Source organism: Capricornis sumatraensis, chromosome 3 (assembly GCF_032405125.1).
Source record: "Capricornis sumatraensis isolate serow.1 chromosome 3, serow.2, whole genome shotgun sequence".
NCBI lineage: Eukaryota > Metazoa > Chordata > Mammalia > Artiodactyla > Bovidae > Capricornis > Capricornis sumatraensis.
The window spans coordinates 115,147,075-115,174,059 of record NC_091071.1 but is presented as its reverse complement, the minus strand read 5'-3'; the positions used below and the strand labels follow the sequence as shown (position 1 = coordinate 115,174,059).

The window sequence follows — 26,985 nt, the reverse complement described above, 5'->3', positions numbered from 1 at the left end:
TTTGAGAAGAGGAGTCCTGATTTCTGAAGACGTGAAGCCGATGCATTTCCTCTCGCCAGCTGCAGGGCTCCCAGCCCCGAGCCTGAGTGTGGCAGTGGGTGAGTGTGAGGTGGGAAGCAGTGTGGTTCAGATTCCACAGGCAAAGGCTTGGCTCTCATTCCTCCCCTCTCTGGGCCTGCCGGGGCCACCTTGAGAAAGTCTGGGCCACAGAGAATTGTGAAGGGCCACCTTTGGAATCATCCTCATATGTCAACTGTCCGACCGCTTACCCAGTGCAAGGGTCCCCCTTCTGTTCCACCAAGAATTCTGCAGCCCTTTTCCCCAAGTCCCACATCTGCCTGTTTCATTGTGAGGCAGCCCCAAGTCTTAACTGTTTGTTCCTCCCTTACCTCAGCACAACTGATTCTCCAGAAACCTTTGCCCCTTGGCCTCCATTCTTCTGATGGGTACCACTGAGAGCAAGTCTATTTTCTCTTCCACGGGACCTTTCTAGTATTTGAGGATGGCCGACATGTCCCCTATAAGGGCTCACTTCATGAAGGCACCCACCCTCAGTTTCTTCTGATGTAGATAATTCCCACATGCCAGCTACAGTATCACCCATCTTCTGTCTTATATTCCTGTTGCAATCAATCCTCACTGAAGGTTGTTATTACTATCCCCTTTTATAGGTGAGTTAATTGAGGTTCAGAGAGGTTACACAGCTGGTGAGCCATGTTCCAACCCAGATCTCTCTGACCTAGGAACTGAAATCCCTTTCTGCATTACAGGATCACTCACACTACCTACACTGTAGTGGAGTTTGAAAACATAATTTCCAACTCTTATAGCTGTCCTGCAAAGCACATGTAATTTAATTAGTATTATTTTAATATAATTGCCATTCTTTGCTGAAATGAAGTTAAATCTCAGCAAGCTGAGTAATATGGCTTATAACTCCAGTTACACAGGTGAGTATGCCCAGAGCTGGAGTGGCAATCAAGCCTACTGGCTCCACAGCTCCATCCTGCTACTGCGCCCAGAGCCACCCAAAGGCTGGTCTCTGGGGAGGCCAGGAGTCCAGGAGTATGAGCTGCTCAGTTGTGGCCAGAGCAGCAGGCCATGCTTCTTAAAGCCTGTCCCCAACACCTCCAGGGTCTGAATCCTCCACAGCCTCTAAAGCATCTCAAACGGCTTATTCGTGGCTGTTAGCTCGAGAAGCCCTACTCTAGACCAGGTGTGGGCCATCAAGGGAAGATTCTAGATGTCTTATCAGCCCCTTTGTCCTCACTACCAGCGGTCTCCCCTCCTGACCCAGGCCCACCTCAGGCCCCACTTGGATCTCCCACCTTTTTCTTCTCTGGGTTCCCAGCACTGACATGTCTGCCCTTGCCACCAGTTATACATGTTTGCAGCTTTCCCATCCTGTCCTTTGCTCAACTGGACAGAAGGGGCCACCGCTGTGCCCCTGGGATGCCTGGTGACCCACCACCCTCTGTGTGACCTTGCCCCTCCCTGGCCCTGAAGGCTGAGTGAGTGAGTGTGTATGAGTTTGTAGTAGGGGTAGTGAGTGCATGTGAGTGTGTGTGTGGGTGTATATGCTTGTGAGTATATGTGCACGTGTGAGCAGGTGCCCTAGTGTGACCGTGCATGTGTGATTGTGTGCCTGGGTGGGTCCCTGAACTCTCCTCCTACTGTTTGCCCATGCTCCATTCTGAAAACCTTCCCCAGAAAAACCCTGCTGGAGACTTAGAACACTAGGCCTGCTGGGATTTCCCCTTCTATTAAAATCCTTCCAAAAATTAGTTCCTGGAAAAAAAAAAGTTTTCCCTCCTAACAAGTTTCCCTTCTGCAACTAGTGGTGTTTTTCTTTCTGTCTCGGAGTCCTGGAGACTTAGAGGCTCTCAGTCTATTTCCCCTTTTCTTGCAAATCCTCTCATTCTGCTCTTTCTTCAGTAACAGCTTTCTTGGCATCTTTACAACTCAGCAGCCTCCACCCCTCTGGGGATTGGAGGTTTGAGAGTCTAAGTGAAGAGCAGAGTGGATTGTAACAGTGATGAAGCCCCTCTCCCTCAGGGGCCATCCGAGCCCCCACATCCTAGCCTTGCTGTGGCTACTGGTAAGGCACCTGAACATATTAAGGCCACAGACTAAAAAACAGAGCCAATCATGGGCTTTAAGTTATAATTTTAACTTCCCAGAAATCCTCTGAAGCATTCTTATCCCCATTTTACAGACACAGAAACTGAGACTCAGAGAGGTAAAGGAGTGCTCCCCAGGTCGTGCAACCAGTCTGTGGTGAAGGCAGTTGTGTCAAACTCTGGAGTCTGGGCCAACGAGCTTGACTCTCTCCAGGGATGCTCATAGACTTGTACTCTGAGCACCAAGTCTTGGATTGTCCTCACCCTTCCATCCATACCTAGGTGTCTCCTCCGTGAAGCAGGTACTTCCCAGCATCCCAGGACACGTAGGGTCTCACCCCAGGTGACCTCCCTCACACACAGATCCCACTCGGAATTCAGACTCTTGAGGTGGGGTGTGTGTTGCAGCTGCTCCGAGACAGGCTGCTGCTTGGCTGGCACACACACCCAGCCCCTGCTCACCTGCCTCTCCCTTGATTCCTGGTGGGCCTCGGGGTCCTGGGGGTCCTGGGGGTCCTGGAAAGGAAAAGGAATTCAGAACGTAGCCTGGAAAAGGAGGAGGAAAATGGATTATGGGGCCAGTAGACAGAGGCAGTTTCTATGACTTCTCTGCGAGTGCTCCTGGCAGGTGGGGAAGGCGAGGTCCACCCTGGGCCCCTTTGGACCTGAAAGACCTAAGGAAAAGGAGCAGAGACACCATGCCCCAATGACCAAGGTGAGGATGACAGTGCCTCTCACACCATCATTTACTCGACAAGTATCACTGGGCACCACGGATCAGCCAAACGGTATGGAAGAAAGAAAAGATGGAGTGCCTTCCCCCAAGAAGCTCATGGCCCACCCAGCAGGCAAAATTCAGTTGTGTAGATGATGCTCCAGAGGGAGGTTGAGCCGGACAGATCTGGGTTTGAACAGCAGCACTGCCTCTTTAGCTGAGTGACCCTGGGCCTGATGTTTCATTGTTTGGAGCATCAGCTTTCTCATCAATGAACTAGGGTTCATATACCAGTTAAGCAGGGCTGTTCTGAGGCTGCCACATGGAAACCCACATGGAAAGTATGCCCAGGCTCTGATAAATGGCACCCATTGCTGCTGCCACCCATATCAGATCTCTCCCTTTCTAGGACTGTTTTGGGGATGACAGCCTCCCAAAGACTTGGATGGATGTGATGGGGCTGCTTGTCCTGTCTTAGTCCATTCTGGCCATTATAACAACACATTATGGACTGGGGAGGTGGGGCTTAACCAAAGAAATTCACTTCTTACAGTTCTGGACGCTGGAAGCCCAAGACAAGGGGCCTGCAGGGTCAAGTGCAGGGGAAAGCCTTCTGTGTGGCAGTCTGCCACCTCTCTCTGTATCCCCGCATGTGAGAGGAGCCAGGGTGCCTTCTGGGGTCTCTTCTATAAGGGCAGGTCCAATGTCCTCTCCCCTCCACGGTCCCTGCTTTGGCCCACTGTTCCTCTCTCCAGCCACAGACTAGTATTAGTTTGCCCCTTGGAAGTGGTCCTAGGAATTGCTCCAGGCTCTGCATTTTACCTGCCCTCCTGAGCGTTCTGGGCTGGTCTGAGGGCTTCGTGGCTCAGACCTGACCTTGGGATGGTTACTGAAGACCTTGGCTCTTGGATGTCATAATCATTTGGAGGGTCCTTGGCTCCTAGCTTCCTGACCCCACTCTCTCCAGATCTGTCTGCAGCCACCCAGGATGCCTATAATTTCATGCCCTCCTCATTCAGCCTTTACTCCCTCTCTTGGCCTCCAGGGTCTCATGCCAGGCCAGAGTCCGGGAAGCCCCTCTGCTGAAGAAAGGAATTCAGGTCTAAAGACCCTCTTGCCCACACACAAGCAGCTCCCCCACTCTCATTCTCTCTGGAAAGTCCCAGCTCAGTGGGAAGGGACCAACCTGGGATCTGAATAAAGTTGTCCATCCGTTGCTGTAGGCTCTCCTGCTTGGTGAGGACTTGGGTGAGCTGGTCCTGTGTTTCATTGTTGTAGGGCGTCTCCAGGATCCGGAGCCGCTCCTGCAGGTTTAGAACTGGACACCCCACACCCCAACCCTTCAGCATTCTTTTAGGGACTTCATCAAATTCCAAGGCATTTGAACATAGCCCTGACATTCTGTGTTATATGTGCATAACTGTAAGTTCTGACTATGTAAACACATGTTTTGTGTACTGTGAGGACCTAGAGTGAGCACAGAGCTTTGTCTGTATCTCGCACATGGGCACTTTACACTCACAGATGTTACATGTCCATAGAACACACTGGCACAGTCTGTGCACCCACTGCATCCATGATCAACCTGCATGCAGTTAAGAACTTTGTGCATGCTTGGGCGTGAGTGCATGGCCACTAATATGCTGACCTGGCCTAATCATGTGAGGCATTAATGTGTGTTATGACAACTGGGCACACGACACGCTTGAGCAACTTCACTGTCTGTATGATGGATTGCTTCCTGACCTAACCATTTGGACTGGGACCACTTTGAAAGTCAAATGATGTTGAAACAAAACACTGATCAAAAAAGCTCCTTCCTAAACTAGAATTGAAAAAGACACATGTACCCCAATGTTCATCATGGCACTGTTTATAATAGCCAGGACATGGAAGCAACCTAGATGTTCATCAGCAGACGAATGGATAAGAAAGCTGTGGTATATACACACAATGGAATATTATTCAGCCATTAAAAAGAATACATTTGAATCAGTTCTAATGAGGTGGATGAAACTGGGGCCTATTATACAGAGTGAAGTAAGCCAGAAAGAAAAACACTAATACAGTATACTAACGCATATATATGGAATTTAGAAAGATGGCAATGATAACCCTATATGCAAGACAGCAAAAGAGACACAGATGTATAGAACAGTCTTTTGGACTCTGTGGGAGAAGGCGAGGGTGGAATGATTTGAGAGAATAGCATTGAAACATGTATATTATCATATGTGAAACAGACTGCCAGTCCAGCTTTGGTGCATGAGACAGGGTGCTCAGGCCTGGTGCACTGGGATGACCCAGAAGGATGGAATGGGGAGGGAGGTGGGAGGGGATTCAGGATGGGGAACACATGTACACCCATGGCTGATTCACGTCAATGTATGGCAAAACCACTACAATATTGTAAAGTAACTAGCCTCCAATCAAAATAAATAAATTAAAAAACAAACAGACAAACAAAGCTCCTTCCCTCCCAGAGAGAGGGAATTCTTGATGTGAGCTGCATAAGGCACACCTGTGTGAAATCACTTCCTCTTTATGCTCCAGACATACACATGTGTGGTCTATTTCTCCTTGCCTTCCTCCCCCCTACACACACATACACACACACCATGTAACACGTAACACACACTCCCCTTTCTGCTTTCTCCTCCCCTCGCCCACCACCCTGGTCGCCCAGGGCCTGAGAGCTCTCTCCCAGCAGATGGGCAGCAGTGGCCCCAGGGCTCTCCCCTGAACCTGAGTTCTCTGTCAGGTGGGTCCACATTGTTACCCAAGGAAGGAGCAGACAGGACTCAGACGCTTTACCTTGTATCACCAATAGCCCAGCGCCCACAGTGAGCAGAACCAGGTACGTGACCACTAGGACCATGATGCAGTTCATTCCATTTCTCCTCTTGGGCTTTGGATCTGAAGTAGAACACAGACAGAAAGCAGCTGCTAGAGAGGATGGAGAGCAGAGGTCCCTAGCCTGGGCCCAAATCCCCTCTGGGTGAGCAAGGGGCTCTCCATGAGGTTCCATGAGGGGAAAGACACAAAGACCAACGACACCCACATCCTCCCCTTGGTCCTCCTTCCACAAGGCAAGAAGCCACTCGTTTGTGTGGCTGGGTGAAAAACACCTCTGCATATATTCTTTGCTGAAAGAGCACGGTCCTTAAACCAGATATTACATCGGCCTTGCTCACTGTAGAAGCCCCAGTGTGCCACCTGCTACAGGGGGTGTGCAATAGATATACATCAGATTAACTGATGAATTAACATCTTTCAAATTCAAAATTTTTGGAGGAAAATGATTGTTTCCATTTTATAAGCATTGAGTGAGGTTTGGAACAGTTGAAAAACCTATTAGGTTATAAGACAAGATCTGCAAATTTTGTCCAGGCCTTTGCTTTCTTTTTCTTTAGATTTTTAAATTATGAAAGTAAAACATGCATAATATAATTCATCAAACAATATGGAGAGCATTTCAAGGATTAATAATCTCATAATTAATCCCCTGAGGTCCTAGCCTGCTGAGGTAAGCTTCATTAGCTTTCTGGGATGCCGCCTTCCTCCCATTCCCCCTTCCGAACAAACCCATATCCTCGTAGATGGGCTGTTTCTCCTTTTAGTTCACTAATGATATCATGTTACAAATACATACTACTGTAGCACATGTGCTTATCATGTTGTGCTTATCACATGTGCTTTAGTAGTATGTAATCAACTAAAGCACATGTTCCTTCTGCAATGAAGAATTTTCCCATGGATTTTCTTCTAGTTTTCTCAGTCAACAGAGATTTAACTGTGCTCTTTATTAGTTGCTTCATATTCCTTAAAGACGCATGGCTAGTCTCTGTCTACCACAGGGTGTACTCTCTACCTGCATGCACCCTGGAGTCCAGGCCCACATGAGTGAGTTCTCCAACACACATCCTGCCCCAGTTGCTCCCTTGTTTTCAGCCCTTGGGCTCACTGCCCTCAGGACAAACAACTCCCCTGTGGGTACATGTAGCCTGGTCTCCAGCCAGCTATCCTGTGGCCATGCCTCTATAGCTCACCTCCACCCCTGATACTGAACCCTGAGCCCAGACCACTGGGGTTACACCCTTCTGACTTCAGACAGAGTATTTCCTCTGAATACTCAAGGAATGAATATTCCTTCCTTCTTTATGCATAACCTATTATTACTCATCCTTTGGGAGCAGAGTAGAGACTTCCCTGCTCCAAGATAAATCCTCAGACTCCCCTGGGATGGGTGGGACCTTGCTCTGCTTCCCTACATCATTGTGTTTTTATCTGCTGTGACCCGGAGCACCTTGAACTATTTCTATGTCTCAGTCCCCTTTATATGGCCTGGAAGTTGCCAAGGCAGCATTCCACATCAATATGATATGCTGGGAAAATGGCGAATGGCTAGTTGAATGGATGAATGAGTAGTCTGGGTGCCACATGTGGGCAGAGTTGAACACTGCCAGTTTAAAAGTATCGGAAGAGCATCAGGAATGCAACTTAAAACCTCAGGTACCATACAGTCATGACAGTGAGAATGAATAAGTGTGACGGGAAGCCTCACGCTTAATAGAAGTTGGTGGATGGCAAATACAGTCTCATAGACAGCACAAAATGTGATGAAACTTAACATGTGATGGGAATAGAAAGATAAACTAAGTTTCAGAGACACACATATCATAGATGCTAGAGGTAGGGGTGAGGGCCAGCATGGAAGATACAGATATTTTCAACCACATGGTAGGAACATGGTGTAAGGCATTTGAAAAAGGATAACAAGAGGAAAAACAGACATGACAAGGGAGGTGGGAGCAGTTCAGGTCCAGAATGCAGATTGCTTTTTAATTCAGAGCTATAACTGGCATTAAAGGCAAAGTATTTTAGAACTGGGAACTTTAAATCTGTAGGTTTTGTCTTTCTCTATACAAAGCAAAGGATATGATAAATTCTTTACCCCTATGTTGATCATTAACAGAAGCAGAAGATATTAAGAACAGGTGCCAAGAATACATAGAACTATACAAAAAAGATCTTAACGACCCAGATAACCATGATGGTATGATTACTCACAGAGAGCCAAGTCAAGTGGGCCTTAGGAAGCTCATTATGAACAAAGCTAGTGGACGTGATGGAATTCCAGTTGAGCTATTTCAAATCCTAAAAGATGATGCTGTTAAAGTGCTGCACTCAATATGCCAGCAAATTTGGTGATCACAGGACTGGAAAAGGTCTGTTTTCATTCCAATCCCAAAGAAAGGCAATGACAAAGAGTGTTCAAACTACCACACAATTGCACTCATCTCACACAGTAGCAAAGTAATGCGCAAAATTCTCCAAGCTAGGCTTCAACAGTATGTGAACTGAGAACTTTCAGATGTTCAAGCTGGATTTAGAAAGCAGAGGAACCAGAAATCAAACTAGCAACATCTGTTGGATCATCAAAAAAGCAAGAGAGTTCCAGAAAATCATTTATTTCTGCGTCATTGACCATGCTAAAGCCTTTAATTGTGTGGATCACAACAAACTGTGGAAAATTCTTAAAGAGATGGGAATACAATAACACTTTACTTGCCTCCTGAGAAATCTGTATACAGGTCAAGAAACAACAGTTAGAACCAGACATGGCACAATGGACTGGTTCCAAATTGGGAAAGGAGTATATCAAGGCTGTATATTGTCACCCTGTTTATTTAACTTATATGCAGAGTACATCATGCAAAATACCAGACTGGATGAAGCACAAGCTGGAGTCAAGATTGATGGGAGAAATATCAATAATCTCAGATATGGAGATGACAGCATCCTTATGGCAGAAAGCGAAGAAAAACTAAAGAGTCTCTTGATGAAAATGAGAGAGTGAAAAAGTTGCCTTAATACTCGTCATTCAAAAAACGAAGATCATGGCATCCAGTCCCATCACTTCACGGCAAATAGATGGAAAAACAATGGAAACAGTGACAGACTTTATTCTGGGGGGCTCCAAAATCACTGCAGATGGTGACTGCAGCCATGAAATTAAAAGATGGTTGCTCCTTGGAAGCAAAGCTATGACCAACCTAGACAGCATATTAAAAAGCAGAGACATTACTCTGCCAAAAAAGGTCCCTCTAGTCAAAGCTATGGTTTTCCCAGTAGTCATGTATGAATGTGAGAGTTGGACTATAAAGAAAGCTGAGTGTCAAAGAATTGATGCTTTTGAACTGTGGTGTTAGAGAAGACTCTTGAGAGTCCCTTGGACTGCAAAGAGATCAAACCAGTCAGTCCTAAAGGAAATCAGTTCTGAATATTCATCAGAAGGACTGATGCTGAAGCTGAATTTCCAATACTTTGGCTACCTGATGGGAAGAGCTGACTCACTGGAAAAGACCCTGATGATGGGAAAGATTGAAGGTAGGAAGAGAAGGGGATGACAGAGGATGAGATGGTTGGATGGCATCACTGACTCAATGGACATGAGTTTGAGCAAGCTCTGGGAGTGTGATGTGCTTCAGTCCATTGGGGTTGCAAAAAAGTTAGACACGACTGAGTAACTGAACTGACTGACATCGATCATTTGATCTCTTAGTGGTTAGAAGAAACTGTCAAGAATGATAGCCCACAAAATGGGCCAGAATCTGTCTAACAAACCTAAACAGATTATGCAAGAAACTTAAACCTGAGATCATTGAGATGACACAAATGTTGGAATTATTCAATAAAATTTTAAAGCAGCCACCACAAAAATGCTCTAATGAGTACTTACAAACAAAATTTTTTAAAAAATCTCACAAAATAGAAGGTATATAAAAGACTCAGATGGAAATTATAGAATTTCAAAATGCCAAAAATCCTTTTAAAACATCACCACATTGGCTCAATAGTGTAATAAATATGACAAAAGAAAGAATCGCTCAACTAAAAGATAGAACAATAGAAATTGACCAATCTGAAAAACAGAAAATCAACAACAATAAAACAACAAATAAACAGAGCCTCAGAGATGTGAGTCAATAAAAAAGACACACACACACAACACATAATACTCATCATTGAAGTCCTAGAAAGAGTGTGAAGCAAAAAAAAAAAAACAAAAAAACCCTCAAAGAAATAACAATAGCTGAAAATTTCTCAAATTTGATGAAACACCCTACAGATCCAAGAAACTGAGCAAATCCCAAACATGGTAAATTCAAAGAACTCCATATCAAGATACATAGGCAAAAATCTGAAAAATTTAGAGATAAAGAAAATCAAAAATCAAAAGGAAAAGAAAACGTCTTGAAAACAGCCAGAGGGAAAGGAGAAACTACTTATAAGGTAATATCTATTTGGAATGTCAGCAGATTTTTCATCGGAAACCACAGAGGTCAGCTAGAAGTGGCACAATACTTTTTGTGTGCTGAAAGAAACTGTCCGCCGTGAATTCTATTCTTACTGCATCCTTTAACAATGATTGGAAAATGGAGGTTCTCAGATGAAGGAAAACTAATAGAAATTATTGCTCATGAACTTGCCTTTAGAGAATGGCTAAAGGGAATCTTCAAATAGAATGGCAATGATGTAGGCAAAGGTTTGACAACTCCAAAGGAAAGAACAGGAAAAGGGAAAGAAGAATGGGTAAAATACAAGGATATATATTAGATTATCCCTCTCCTCACAGCTTTTAAAGATCACAATTGACGGTTGAAACAAATATATGAGACCATCTAATGTGGCTCTCAGTGTATGTAGGGGAAATACCTCAGACAATTCATTTCAAAAAGTGAAGACAATAAAAAGACATAAATGTAAATAAGATTTTTACACTTGACTCAAAGTGGTAAAATGTTGATACCACAGACTGTGCTAAGTTATGTATGTATATTGTAATGCACAGAGAAACTGCTAAATAAACTATTAAAAGAAATGTACCACAAACAAACTATAAATAAATAAAAATGGAACTCTAAAAAGTACTCAGTAAACCTATAGGAAGATAAGAAAAGAGAAACAGATAAATGGGAAATAGAAGAAACAAAGAGAAAACACAAACTAGGATGGCAGATTTAAACCTAAAGTAACTATAATTACTTTCATAAGTAATCTAACTATACCAAGTAGAGGGCAGAAACTGGCAAGGTGAGTGAAAAACTATGACCCTTTATAAGATGTCTGTAAGAAACCAAACAGTAGAACTTCTATTCACGTGAAACAGAATTGATACAACTGAAAAGAGAAATAGACAAATCCTAGTTATAATTGGGGATTTAACACCCCATTCTCAGCAGTTGCTAGGAAATCAGCAAAAGTATAGAACAACTGAACACCAACAGGATCTAACTAACATTTATAAAATGCTCCATGCAACAGCAACAGAATATGCATTCTCTCCATGCATACATAGAATATTTACTAAGATCATATCTTGAGTCATAAAACAAACCTCAACAAACTGTAAAAGAAATTAAAATTTACAGATATTCTCTGACAATAATGGAATCAAAATAGAAGATAATAACAGAAAAATCTTCAAACAATTGGAATCTTTTTTTAACTTACAAATAATGCATGGGTCATAGGAAAAGTCTCAAAGAAAAAAATCTTAAAAAGAATTGAATGAAAGTGGAAATAAAAGATATCAAATTATGGAATGCATCTAAAGCAGCACTGGAAAGGAAATTCACAGCACTAAAAGTTTACATACATATGAGGAAAGTTCTCAAATCAATAAACTAAGTTCTTACCTCAAGAAAAGATAAAAGTAAGTCATAAACAACCAGGAAAAAAAAAAAAAAGAAATAATAAAGACCAGAGCAGACATCAACGAGATTTAAAATAAGAATACAAGGGAGAAAATGAAAAACCGAAAATCTGGTTGTTTGAATAAAATCAATAAAAATTGATAAAGCGCTCTCAAGACTGACAAAGATAAAAAGAAAGAAGACACAAATCACCAATATCAAGAATAAAACAGGGTGTATCACCACAGATGCTGCAGCCATTAAAAAGCAAACAAGAAAATACTACTAACTTTATGCTAACAACTTGGAATGAACCAATTCTTGAAAAATCACAAACTATAAAAAACTCAACCAAGGTGAAAGAAATAATATAAATATCTATGCCTATTAAACAAGTTTAATTTGTAATTTAAAATCTCTTATAAAAGAAATGTCCAGGTCCAATATCCTAACAAACCTTTAAGAAAAGAATTAACACTAAGTTCAGACAATCTCTTATGGTTTACAGAAGAGTAAAGAGCACTTTTAAGTCATTTTGTGAGTATTATTATAATATGAAAATCAAAGACAGTACAAAAAGGAAACTAAAGATCAATATGTCTCATGAATGTTGACACAAAAATCCTCCACAAAATAGCAGTAAACCATATCCAATAAAGCATTAAAAAGATTTATATACTAAATGGGATTTCCAGGTATACATGACTGGTTCAGTGTTAGAAAATCAATGTAATCTACATATCAATAGACTAAAGAAGAAAAATCATGTAACTGTATAGTTAATTAATGCAGAAAAAGTACTTAACAAAATCCAATTCATGATAAACTATCATAATTATCACTCTCATAATAAATAACACATTTATAATATAACTCTCAGCAAATTAGAAGAGAACATTCTCAAATTTTCTTTTTTAAAAAAAGAGTATCAACAGCTACCTAAAGCTTACATCACTCTTTTTTCTTTTTTTGATGTGGACCATTTTTAAAAAGTCTTTATTGAATTTGTTACAATATTGCTTCTGTTTTATGTTTTGGTTTTTCACTAGAGAAGCATGTAGGATCTCCATTCCCCAACTAGGGATTGAACCCACACCCCCTGCATTGCAAGGCTAAGTCTATACACTGGCCTGCTTATATCACTATTAATGGTGAGACAGAAAACTTTCCTCCTTAGACTGGGAACAAGGCAAGGATGTGTGTTCTCACTCCCTCTTTCTATATACAACTGACAAACAAGTGGAAATCAAAATTTCAAACACATTTATAATTGGTCTAAAGACAATGAAATACTTTGATATAAATTTAACAAAATGTACACAAGATCAGTATGCCCGAAAGTTACAAAATTTTCATTAAAAAAAAAAAAGCAACAAAGACCCAAAGAAATATGGGAACATACCAAGTTCCTGGATTGTAAAACAACATAAAGATGTAAAGCTATCAGTTTTTGAACTATCTAGATGGACAGGGAGGCCTGGCGTGCTGCAATTCATGGGGTCGCAAAGAGTCGGACATGACTGAGCAACTGAACTGAACTGAACTGAGAGGTATAATATAATTCTTACAAAATCCAGCAAGGTTTTTGATGGTATAAATTTACCCCAAAATTTATATGGAAAGGCACAAACCCCAGAATAGTTAAAATCATCTTGAAAAAGAAGAATAAAATGTGAGAAATAACATTACTTTATGTTTAGAGTTACAATAAATCTACAGTATCAAGACAGTGAGGTATTGGTGCAGGGATAGACATGTAGACTAATGGACAGAATGAAGGACACAGAAATAGACTCATACAAGTAAGTAAGTGAACGTGTTAGTTGCTTGGTTGTGTATGACTCTTTGTGACCCCATGGACTGCAGCCCACCGGGCTCCTCTGTCCATGAGATTTCCCAGGCAAGGATAATGGAGTGGGTTGCCATTTCCTTCAAGTGTGCCCAACTGATTTTTGACAAAGGTGCAAAAGTAATTTACTTGAGGAAGGATAGTACTGATTGCTTCAATACCAGCACATGGTATTGAAGCAGTTGGACATCCATAGGCAAAATAAACAAACCTTGACCTAAACTTCACATCAACTCAAAATGAACCATGATATTATATTATAAAACTATAAAAGCTTTGGAATTACACATAGGAGAAATCTTTAGGACCCAGTGCTAGGTAAAAAGTTCTCAGACTTGATACCAAAAGCACAATCCATAAAAGGAAATGTCAATAAATTGGACCCCAATAGAATTAAATACTTCCACTTTGCAAAAGACTTTGTTAAGCAGATGAAATGACAAATTACAGACTGAGAAAGAATATTTGCAAATTGCATATCCAGCAAAGGATATATATTTTAAGTATATGAAGAATTCTCAAAAAGTTTAGCTTTAGCTTAGTAAAAAAGAAAAATCCTATTAAAATATTAGCAAAAGACACAAAGAGACATTTCCCTGAGGAGGGTGTATAAGTGACAAATGAACACATAAAATGATATTCAACATCATTCAGTTCAGTGCAGTTCAGTTGCTCAGTCATGTCCAACTCTTTGCAACCCCATGAATCACAGCATGCCAGGCCTCCCTGTCCATCACCAACTCCCAGAGGTCACTCAAACTCATGTGCATTGAGTTAGTGATGCCATCCAGCCATTTCATCCTCTGTCGTCCCCTTCTCCTCCTGCCCCAAATCCCTCCCGTCATCAGGGTCTTTTCCAATGAGTCAACTCTTTGCATGAGATGGCCAAAGTACTGGAGTTTCAGCCTCAGCATCAGTCCTTCCAGTGAACATCCAGGACTGATTTCCTTTAGAATGGACTGGTTGGATCTCCTTGCAGTCCAAGGGACTCTCAAGAGTTTTCTCCAACACCACAGTTCAAAAGCATCAATTGTTAGGCGCTCAGCTTTCTTCACAGTCCAACTCTGACATCCATACATGACCACTGGAAAAACCATAGCCTTGACTAGACTGATCTTTGTTGGCAAAGTAATATCTCTGCTTTTTAATATGCTGTTTAGGTTGGTCATGACTTTCCTTCCAAGGAGTAAGTGTCTTTTAATTTCATGACTGCAATCACCATCTGCAGTGATTTTGGAGCCCATAAAAATAAAGTCTGACACTGATTCCACTGTTTCCCCATCTATTTCCCATGAACTGATGGGACCAGATGCCTTGATCTTAGTTTTCTGAATGTTGAGCTTTAAGCCAACTTTTTCACTCAACATCATTAGCTACTAGGAAAATACAAATTAAAATTACAATAAAGTATTACTATCACATGCTTATCAAAATGGCTAAAGTAAAAATAGTGATAATACCAATTGCTGGCAAGGATGCAGAGACAGTGAATCAGTTGTACACTGCTGATGGGAATGTAAAATGGAACATCCACACTTGAAAAACAGATCGACTGCTTTTTATAATACTAAACATACCTAGAATCCAGCAATTAATTGCACTTTTTGGCATTTTTCCCAGAGAAATGAAAATTTGTGCTTGCACAAAAACTTTTCCATAAATAAGCATCACAGCTTTATTTGTAATAGCCCCAAACTGGAAACAACTCAAAAGTCTTTCAGTGGGCGAATGGTAACTGTGGTCCAGTCATATCACAAAATAATACTCAGTAAAACTCATTAATAATAGAATCAACTATTGATACATACAACAACTTGGATGGATCTCAAGGGGGAAAAAAAGCCAATCTTTAAAAAGTTACATACTTGTAATTCATGTAACTTTCTTTAAAGAGAAAAATTATAAAGAGCTGATAAGTGGTAGCTGGGGATAGTGATTGTTGGACGGGAGAGAGGGCATGTGCATCTCTAAAAAATACCATGACGGAGATTTTGTGGTGATGGAATTGTTCTATATCTTGATTTTGGTAGTGGTTACGCAGGTATACACATCTGATAAAATTGTAGAGAACCATATTCACACACAGAAATGAGTGCACGTAAAACTAAAGAAACCTACATAAGCTCTGTGGATTGTATGTATATCAGTTCCCGACTTGTCATATTGTACTAGAGTTATGTAAGATGTTATCACTGGAAGAAAATGGGTGAAGGTCACAAAGACTTCCCTGTACATTATTTGCACTTTCTGTGAAATTACAAATATTTCACAATAAAAAGTGGAAAAACACCTCTGGGTAGTCAGAGTTTCAAAAAATGTTGAGAAATAAGGACATGACAAAACACAAAAGTCAGAACAACAATGTGAAATGAAAGTAGTCCTTTCAGCAAGGCTGACCCTGCATAGACTCCAAAGTTAAAGTCTTTTCAGTTCAGTTCACTTCAGTCGCTCAGTCGTGTCCGACTCTTTGCGACCCTGTGAATCACAGCACGCCAGGCCTCCCTGTCCATCACCAACTCCCGGAGGTCACTCAAACTCATGTCCATCGATTTGGTGGTGCCATCCAGCCATCTCATCCTCTGTCGTCCCCTTCTCTTCCTGCCCCCAATCCCTTCCAGCATCAGAGTCTTTTCCAATGAGTCAACTCTTTGCATGAGGTGGCCAAAGTATTGGATTTTCAGCTTTAGCATCAGTCCTTCCAATGAACACCCAGGACTGGTCTCCTATAGAATGGACTGGTTGAATCTCCTTGCAGTCCAAGGGGCTCTCAAGAGTCTTCTCCAACACCACAGTTCAAAAGCATCAATTCTTCGGCGCTCAGCTTTCTTCACAGTCCAACTCTGACATCCATACATGACCACTGGAAAAACCATAGCCTTGACTAGATGGACATTTGTTGGCAAAGTAATGTCTCTGCTTTTGAATATGCTATCTAGATTGGTGATAACTTTCCTTCCATGGAATAAGCGTCTTTTAATTTCATGTTAGCAGAATATTTAAAATTAACTTCAGAGCAAAAAGAAGGGACAGCTAGGTCCAATGCTGGGGCCAATGCTCTATGTTAATTAAAACAAACAATACCTGCCCCCCCATAACTTCTCTATTTGTATTATTTGGGGTCTTCTCTGTCAAGAAGGATGTTGTTCGGATGGTGGGAAGAAATATCATGATAAAGATACAACACCTAAAATAATTGAGGGCTTTGCATGAGAGGGCTAGATTACATTCCACAGAAACTGGCAAGAGCATGCTGATCTGGTAACAGAAGTTCAGATATCAGACACATCCCATAAGGAGAGTGACAGGAAGATGTGAGCCAGAGAAATGCTCATATTTTCAAGAAGGTGAAAGAAGTACATTCCAGAAAGATATGGACCACAGAAACAAGTGTGTATTCTGTCATTTGGGCTCAAATCCTCCATTGTTGAAGGGAAGAGGAACTGATATTTGTTCATGAAGGAAAACCTGGAGTTTCATTGTCTTAAGGGCAGCAAGAGCCTTCAGTCTGCAAAGCCACTTCAGACAACTTACGCAATCTTCAGTTGACAGAGAGATAGGTAGACAGATAGATAATGGATAGATAGATGGGTGGACAGACAGATAAGTGAGGACAGACAGATAGATGAGGCTGGAGCCATTTAGAGCTGAAGCAAATAGTTTTTTTTAGTCTCAGTAAGCCCTGAGGGGGCACTGGTGTTACATAATCTCACAGTGAGCACTATCCATAACGGTATTCATCTAGAAAGTTCCATGCATTCCATATTCTTTGTATGAGGAGATAGGAACTTTGTGGATGCATTTAGGAAAATGGTCTCTCCAAACAGGAGTGATTGTGGTTAGATTTTTATATCATGGTATCTATAACCCCAGTCAAAAATCTAGGGTTCACCTTTGACTTATCCATCATCCTCACTTGTCATGACTCCCCACTCTAGCCTTACTGATCTGACTTCTGTTTTTCCAGAGCATCCTCTCTTTTCCTTCCACACAACCGCTGTCTCTCATCATCTCTGGCTGCCAAGCTCCTCTCTGTCCCCAGAGTTACTCTTTCCAACTCATCCCCCATCTGTGAGGATAAGTAACTGAAGAGCAAACCACTGCCTCTCAGCCAACTTCAGTCTGTACAAAGCTCCCCGCTGCCCTTGCCACCTACAAATTGGCACCTGCCATCTACCTCTACAAGGATTAGATAATGAGCTGCTGCAGCTGTTTTCAACACCCTCTGAAAGGAGTTCAGTGTGGAGGTCAAGAATGAGGCATTCTTGTACTCTGGGGAAAATGGTAGAATTGGTCTTCAGATAGATATTTATAGGATTAGATTTTATGAGCCCAATTCTTTCCTCTCTTCACATCTGAAAAAGCACTAAAATCATTAACAGTGACATCTGCTCTTTGTGATTGGCAGCAAGCCTCTGCCAAAATGTGTACTTGACTGCAAGTACCCCCTTCACTAAAATCATATATAACTCTGACCTTCCCCTTTGCCTCTTTGGAGCATTTTCTCAGAGCTATTTGAAATGCTCTCTCTGGGGCTATTGTCCTTATTTTGTCCCAAACTGCATTGAAATATATGCATTTGTTGTTGCTGTGTTAGTAGCTCAGTTGTGTCTAACTCTTTGTGACCTCATAGACTATGTAGCCCACTAGAATCCTCTGTCCATGGAATTCTCCAGGCAAGAATACTGGAGTGGGTAACCATTCCCTTCTCCAGGGGATCTTCCTGACCCAGGGACTGAACCCTGGTCTCCTGCATTGCAGGCAGATTCTTTACTATTTGAGCCATAAGGGAAGCCCAAAATACATTACCTTGTGTAAAACAGATAGCTAGTGGAAAGTTGCTGTATAACACAGGGAACTCAACCTAGTGCTCTGTGACAACCTAGAGGGTTGGGATGAGGGTGGGAGAGAGGCTCTAAAGGGAGGGGATATACTTATGAACTAAGATGGCTCAGCAGGAAAGAACCCACCTGCAATGAAGGAGATGTGACAGGAGCTGTGGATTCAATTCCTGGTTGGGAAAATCCCCGGTGAAGGAACTGTCAACCCACTCCAGTATTCTTACCTGGAAAATCCCACGGACAGCTCACTGGGTTGCAAAAGAGTGGAACACAGCATAATGACTAAACAACAACAATGGCTGATTCACATTGTTGTACAGCAGAAACCAATACATTATAAAGCAATTATCCTCCAATTAAAAAAAATTAACTCACCACTCTCACATTGTGCATTTTTTTCTCAGTAGACGTTTTCAGGACAAGGTCTGGATTAATCGGTCTTAATCTCAATCCCCATTGAGTTACTCCACCCAATTTTGAACGAAACAATATGGAGTTGGTTTTTTTTTTTTTTCTGAATATTCTTGTGAAAGTATCACAAACATGTGGTGCCCTACCCCTGTCCCAGCTTCCATTTTCTTTCTCTAATGGATCCTCTTTATCCATTAAACTTTAGAAGAGATCTCAGCTCTGCCCTCCAGGGCCCCGCACCAGATTAGGTCTGTCCATAAAGTCCTGTGCAAATCTCAGTGACAGCCAGTGACAAATTGTATGGCAATGAGTTATGGATAGGCTCACTCTGCCGTCCTCCATCCTACACGACTACCTGTGGTCATGTACTATATCCTCCATCCTACACGAGGCCAGAGACTGGGTTGATTCTTGTCTATCATTTTGGAGCGGAGTACAGAGCTCAGCAGGTAGTAGGTACTGAGTCTGTTTGATCACCTGACTTTGCTTGAACATTTTCAGTATCTTAAAAAGCCACATGTCCATAACGCTGCCTTCTCCAAAGTTCTGAATAGCCAACAATTATGAAAATCATCTGTAATTCAGCCTTTATTGTTACCCCATTTGAACACCTAAAGGCAGAGCACCAGACCCTTTGTCACCCTATCTTTCCAGCCACTGATTTGCACAACAGACCCTGGACAAGAGGGACAGTTAAGCCAGGGAACAGAACTGCAGTTGTTCCTACACATACAACTTCCAGAAAAGACTGAGCGTGGGAATGACTAATTGACTTGGAAGACAATTCCAAGAGGATATTCTGAAATAGGAAATCAGAGATCCCCTGTGGGAAGCACTCATTGGTGACTTTCAATGTTATGAATTCTAGGAGATTTTTAAAAATACATCATCTGTGTAACACTGAGGGAGAAAATAAAACAGAGTTGACTGAATTTTAAAATCTGAGTTTAAGACAGACTAGTTATGCCGCTATAACGTATTCTTTGTTGTTTAGTTGCTAAATCATGTCTGACTCTTTTGTGACCCCATGTAGCCCACTAGGGCAGTAAGCTCTAGGCTACATCATTTTGTGACTGAAGCCCACTAGGCTCCTCTGTCCATGGAATTTCCCAGGCAAGAATACTGAAGTGGGTTTCGATTTCCTTCTCCAGGGTATCTTCCTGACCCAGGGATCAAACCCAAGTCGCCTGCATTTCAGGCAGACTCTTTACCACTGAACCACTGAGGAAGCCCACAAGTAGAGAATGCATTCCCTGAGCACCACATGAGTATTCACAGAAGCTATCTTAAAGAATTTTAACAGAATTGCATTAAATAAATATGACACTTGGCCTCAGTTTTGTAAAACTTTTTCATCCCTCTTTTTTTCCATTTTCCTTTTATTACAAACATCACAGACATAATCTGTGTGTCAAAGAGACACTAGTAAAAAGGAGGGACATATAAAAAGCATTAGTATTAATGAAAAGGAAAAATATTTAAATACAATTTAAGTGAGTTGTAAAGCTAAAAGAAAGAAAACCCAACTGTATGCTAAAGACATAGTTTCTATTACTAGCGTTATACAAATTTCCAGTGGAAGCATTCCAGAAATGCATCATTGAATCTCTAAGGCGCAAACCTAGACTTTCAATGGACTTGTCTATTCCTATGTTGCCAAGAGAAAGACATCACAGGCAATGTCATTATTGGGGAGTAGTACTTTACCATTAACTTCAAATGTCTCCATCCTAGACAACATGGTTTGGTCGAGAGCCGTTCCGTCTTCAGTGCTAGCCAAGAGCTCTTTCTCTTTGAGAATTTCCTCATTTTCCATTGCTAAGGTTTATAGATGGCCAAAGTTCTGGAGCCAGCAGAAATGCTCTCTCCAAGAGGAACCACTTGGGGAGAGATTGTTCCCTTTTGACTACTGCTTCTACTTGTAGAACACACAGTACTTCCTTTGACTCTGATTTCTGAATTTGCAAAATGTTTCCTGACATGGTCAGGATTAGGCATTTCTCAAAAATTGGCTATTCATACATGGAGCTCCTGCTTAGTGCAACTGCTTGTTAAGGGGTATGGGGAGTTGGGACACAAATCACAGGTCCCTGAAATCACTGCTTGTTCTGAGGCCCCCAAGAGCAGAACCAATGACCCCCATCTCCTCTGCCTGTCCATACTCTGCCTTCACCCCAGACCCAGCTTATTGTCATGGGACTTCTCCAACCCACAGTGAAATCTGACTCCTCTGACCTATTTCAATCCTTTGAGCTCATCCTTGCTACACAAAGCATGGGCCATGGACCAGTAGCGTCAGCATCACTTGGGAACTGTTGTAAAGGCAGAGTCTCAGGTCCCACCCCATAGAGGCTGAATCCAAATCTATAGTTTAACAAGGTCCCCAGGTGATGTACGTACAGATTCAAGTTGAAGAAACACTGCTCTACCCCATACGTTTTAGCATTTAATTATGTTTCCTCTCATTGCTTTTCCACGTTATCTCTGTGTGTGAAAGTGTGTGCTTGCTCTGGTCCCAATAAGATCTGAGCCCCTTAAGAGAAACCCCTTTGCTCTCTTCCCTACACCAGGTACTCTCTACCAGGGAGGTTATATAGCACAGTAGTCAACACATGGACCCTGAAAGCTTAAATGCCTGAGTTCCAATTTCACTTCCTGCAAGTGGTTGTGTGACCATGGGAAAGTCATGCCAGCTTTGAACATCTCACTTTTCTTGTTCATAAAATAAGGAAGGTGGTAATAATTTGTGTGTGCATTAAATGACTTAAATGGTGTAAGGTGGCCAGGGCTGCATCTGATGGGCAATGAACACTAACATTGTGCTGCTGCTATTATCAGTAGAGACATTGTGAACCCACTGGGTTCAGGCAGGTGAAGGTAATAATAGCCTTTGCCTTAAGGGATATCAGTCCAGTATGCAGAATGGTTGTGGATACAACTGAATTCTAGAAAACTGATGTTGATGATTGGAGCCCCTAGGAGGACAGGGGTGACCTGGAGGCAGAGAAGGCAGGCCTGGGAATGCCACAAAGAGCTTGTCCATTGGATCTGGGTTTGAAGGGGTGACTGGGGGTTAACTATAGAGCAGAATAAGGTGATGGCCTTGGAAGTGTGAAAAAATGGCAAGCGTAGCATCATGGCAGCAGGATACTTGGAGGCAGAAGAATCATGGACCACTGGAATACTGGGGGCATGAGCTGTGACGTGGCAGGAGATAAAGCTCAACTAGACTAAGTCTCTTTCTTCAGCCAGCAGCATATCAAAAAGCAAACTCAGGAAAAGGAGTTACTGACAAGGTAGTGCCCTTCAAGGTAGAGGTCCTACCTTGCTCACAATTTCAGCATTGTGAGGTCACAAGAGGTCACTGGTTTGGGCTGAGACTTAGGAGCAGAATCCAGGACAGGAAAGGTTAAAAGAGAGAATTGGCAGTGAGGAAATGAAGGCAGCTGGTAGCTCCAGTCACAAGTTGGGTAGTGGACCATCCAAGAGGCCAGGGGCTATAAGGGCTTCTTCCGTGGGCAGGAAATCTCCTGGCGAAAGGAACCCATTACTTGGGCTGCTGTGCCTCCCCTCTCTGCCTGGTTATCTCAGCTCTGGCCAAGGGCAGTCCTCACTCGTGGGGGTGCAGAAGGGACTCTTTGGAAAATGCTTGTGTTAATTACGGAGTGTAGTCCTCTTTAGCAGGAACATTTAGTGGATATCAAGTATAGTCAACTAGCTCTGACTCTGGGGTCAGACAGACCTGGGACCCAAAGGCAACTCTTCCACATACTTGCTGTGTGACCTCAGGTGATTGGCTTAGCTTCTCTGAACCTCAGCACAATGTAATAGCTCATAGAAGCATTAACTGTTATCCAAGATGTATCAGGTGTCAGGCACTGTGCCAGATATATATACATGACTCAACACTCACAATAACTTGTATCTTGCCTCAGATCTTGTGGTTAGAAAGTGATAACACCTGAATTCAAATCCAGGACATCTTGCCTTTACAGTTTGGTTTAAATCTAGTTTAATCCAAGGTTTTTAATCCAGAAACTCATACCAGATGAGTGTTTTAAAATATTCGCTGCTCTTCTCCTACTCCAGCCTGAGATCCTGATTTTACTCAGAAGCCTCATGGTTGGTTCTAATGCACAGCCAGGCTGAGGACTGCTGTGCAGAATAATAAAGCAGTCACAGGCAGCACAGAGACCCATGTGAGCCCTCAGGACTCCATCCTAGGAGGACCCATGAGGTTGAACCATAGGAAATTACTGATATTAATCCCATTTGATAGTGGATAAATGGATACTTCATAAGATTCAAGCTAGTCCATCTGCTTAGCAGGGCCAGATAAAGCAAACCAGGCACTAGCTTGGGGTGAAAAAGATTCAGTAATCAAGGTAAGTAATATTTTAACACAATCCTTAACAATCAAAATTAATGCAAAAGGTCTATCATGAAAACAAAGACAACATTTTAAATAGACCACAGGACTCCATGCTGCTTTGTGCAATGACTCTGGTCACCCATTCAACCAGGTCCCAGCACTGCTCCTTACTCTGTTTCAGTATCCTCATTTGCAAAATGGGATACCGACAGTTTCCCTGTTTTTCCATAGTGTAAGTTTGGGGATCAAACTAAATAATAGAAGTCTAAGTGTTTGTAAACAAAAGGGCTTTCAGTGGAATAGCATCTTATACCAAGCAGGTACATAGTGTGAAACTTCTGGATGTGGATGTTACCCTTAAAAATCCCTAAGTCTTCCATAAAGTGCAAAAGACACGATTTGGAGAATCTTGCACAGTTTTTTCCTAAGTCCCACTCAGACACTTTTATCTCCAGAACACAGATCTGGCTGTTACTTTCCTTGAGCACCAGATGAAGTGGTTGACTTGCATTTGAGGACCATGCTGTTCAAGAAATGCAGGGTTTGGCTTTCCTTTCCATGCAGAGTGCATATAATTGCATTGGAGAATTTAAATGTTTTCAGAGGGGTTCTCAAGGTTTGATGTTCCCCAAATTGCCTTTCTTACGCAGGAGTTATGGTGTTGGAGTCCCAGGAAAGCATGACCCCAACTCATGGTACCCTCTACAGAGCTTGACCCTCTGAACTAGTGGCTCCCAAACCACTACAGTCATTGGGACACTTGGCAGATCATCAAGAACTCCTGAGTAACCCCATTCCAGCTTAAAACTGGGGCAACCATGATAACACATGATGTAAAATTCACCTGCACAAATCAAAATATTCAAAACAGACAAAACTTCTCAGCAAATAGACAAGCCAGGTCTCCAAGATGCTCTTTAAGTCCCTGTCACCTCTCACTGACAGTTTGGCCCATTGTTCTGCCATCTCCTTAAGCTCACCAGTGGAGATGATAGAAAGAGGGACCTGGGCTAAAGAAAATAGAAAGGAGACAAATATTAAACATTTCTATCTATTGACCTTATTTTTCTTGCTAGTCATGCATGACAGTGGTGGTCAGTGTCCCCCATGACAAGCTCAGCACTTACTTAATAATTTCATTAATGGTACTTAATGAAGCATAATTATTATGAATTCATTTTAAAAATTAAAAAAGCTCAACAACACAAGTGAGCATCATTAGATTAACAGGTAAATAAATTTTGGTATATCCATTCAATGGGCTACAGCAATAAAGAGAAAGAGGCAGCAACATAAATGAATCTTAAAAGCCACTATGTTGAGTGAAATAAGCTAGACCCCCACAGGACATTATATGAGTTCATTCATGTAAGTGTCCAGAACAAGTAACACTCATCTATAGTGTCAGAAAACAGAACCATCAGGCTTCCCTGGTGGCTCACTGGTGAAGAATCCATCTGCCAATACAGAAGACATGGGTTTTCTCCCTAGTTTGGGAAGATTCTACATACCACGGAGCAACTAAGTCCATGCACTGCAACTACTGAAGCCTGTACGCCCTAGAGCCCATTTTCCACTGAAGCCTGTATGCCCTACAGCCCATTTTCCAGTAGTAGGAGAAGCTATTGCAATGAGAAGCCTGCACACTGCAACAAGAGAGTAGCCCCTGCTTGCTGCAACTAGAGAAAGCCCACACAGCAATGAAGACCCAGCACAGTCAAAAATAAGTAAATAAAACTACTGTTGACTAAAAAGATGCACAACATTTGAGAGTGATGAGTTAAGTTTGGGCAGAGTGAGGACTGCAGCCTGGGAGACAGCAATCAGATAACTCTGAGACACTGCTCCAAAGAGGCAATGGGGAAAGGTCAACAATATATAAGATTTTGGTGAAGGGAGAGTTCAGTGCAATCAAGCACTTACTTTACAAAAGGTTTTCTGTTAGTTACGAGGAGATGATGTGACCATGAGGGATTTTATTGCTTTCCTAGAAATGAAGAGATGCAAGGATTGAGATCATGAAAACAGTTCCTGAAAATATCTATCTAAAGACCTGTTCCACCCGTCTCCCTGGAGCACAAAGTGCCTCGCTCTCCACGCTGAATTCCCTCCAGGGAGTGTTGAAGGTCAGCAGCTGCAGCAGAGCAGGCAGATGGCAAATGCCCTTGTTGTGGTTGTTTGGTTGCTCACAAATGCTCTCGGTAAGTGCCACTTTGTAGTTGACAGGCAAGTGGCAATTTGTAGTTGACAATTTAAAAACAATACTAAAAAAAAAAAAAGAAAAAGAAAAAAAGAAGAAAAACAGAACCATGGTTTCCTGGAGGTAGAGGTAGGGGAGAATTGACTGATCAGGAGCACCAGGGAAATTTCTGCACTGATGGCAGTGTTCTGTGTCTTGATTGGGTGTTTGTTACAAAACTAACCAAATTTTAAATACATATATAGTATGAAATTTGAAATACATATATAGTATGTAAATTATGCTTCAATAAAGTTAATTAAAACAAAAGTTAAAGAAAAAACGGTGACAAAATTATTATTGCTGGACCCTGGCCCAACTTGTAGAAGTTTGTCCTTTGAGAAACATTGGAGGGTGTAGATGAGGTGAAGTGTGTGTGAGACCTTGCTGAGCCACCCACATCTTCTCTTCCCTGGGAAGGGATGCTCACACACATTTTGGGATTGCTGCATCAGGACTGCAGCCTGTGTTCTAGAACAGAGGGAAGAAAAGGGAAGCAGACTGGTCTGTGGTGCAACTTTCCCACTGAACCAGCACTCCATTCAGGGCACACCCAGGGCAAAAGCAAGAGAGGCAGCTGTGAGTTTCTGGTCTGATTTTTTTTTTTTTTAAGTTCTCCTGAACACAGACATCACCCTCTGCCTTCCTGACACATACAATGTTTTCACAGGGGCCAAAACTTTTTTCTGTTGTTTAATCACTAGGTTGTGACTGACTTATTGTGACCACCATGGGCTGTAGCTGCCAGGCTCCTCTGTCCATGGGATTTTCCAGGCAAGAATACTGAAATGGGCTGCCATTCCTTCCTCCAGGGGATCTTTCCGACCCAGGGATGGAACCAATGTCTCCTGCACTGGCAGGCAGATTCTTCACCACTGAGCCATCAGGGAAACCCAAAACTTTTATTACCTTGATTTAAACGTATTTGTTTTGGGGGGGGGATTATTTATACTGAAGAATAAATAAGTAATATTATTCCTTTTCCAGAGAGACTTTTGAGAGTTGGAGGATATGCATGGGCAGGTGAGAGTAGAACAACTCTAGATCCTGGAAGCCTCTGCACAATAAAGTGTTAAATGTGCACTTAAAAAAAAGAGAGAGCGCGCCACTATTAGAAACTGTGCAGGCTTTGTGCCAAGGGTCACCTGTGCTAATTCTCATTGATCTAAAACAATTTTGCCTGAGCAATTCTGGACTGAGAACAATGGGGATGAAACAGAAAAGATAGGAAATCAATCAGAATTGCCTAGAGTTGGTTGTCAGTCATTCCCCATTCATTAAACAGATGTTCATTGAGTGCTAACTCCGACCCAAGCCCTGCACTGGTAATAAAAGAAAGCAGAATCTCTGATGGTCTGGGTCGTCACCCACCGCTCGTCACATGCTATCAGGTCATACCCTACCTTGTCATTTTTATTGATAGTAAATCCTTCATAATCACTCTTCATTCTACTCTCTGGCACACCTCCAATCTTTTCAGTTCTTCCTTCAGTATGCTAGTCCCAACAATCCTTTGCCTTCTGATCTGTTATTCTGCCACACTTCCACTGTCCGTTCCCCACTTCTTGTCCTTTCTCATGTCTAAACTTACAGTCATTTTAATTAGCCCCTGGCACACATCCTCAGCTGTTGCTCCTGTTTTGCTTCATTGTACTCACTTGCAAAAAAACATAGCACAGGTTGGATCCAGCTCTCTGGGCAACTGAATTTAACTGGAGTAAATGATGGGATTATGCTGGTGG

The 26,985-nt window shown here is 42.2% G+C and overlaps 1 protein-coding gene across 2 annotated transcripts in view; it reads right to left on the bottom strand.

Moving 5' to 3' along the window:
- MARCO (macrophage receptor with collagenous structure) overlaps positions 1-20,464 on the bottom strand; it is a 37,480-nt gene extending 17,016 nt beyond the window's left edge. For both annotated transcript variants that reach the window (XM_068968545.1, XM_068968546.1), the window contains exons 1-4: positions 20,340-20,464; positions 5,650-5,751; positions 4,022-4,153; positions 2,583-2,636 (exon numbers count right to left, since the gene is read on the bottom strand). In XM_068968545.1, coding sequence (XP_068824646.1) covers positions 2,583-2,636; positions 4,022-4,153; positions 5,650-5,751; positions 20,340-20,448 — 397 coding nt within the window. In that variant the 5' untranslated portion in view covers positions 20,449-20,464. The remainder of the gene's footprint in view (positions 1-2,582; positions 2,637-4,021; positions 4,154-5,649; positions 5,752-20,339) is intronic.
- Between the last annotated feature and the right edge of the window lie 6,521 nt (positions 20,465-26,985).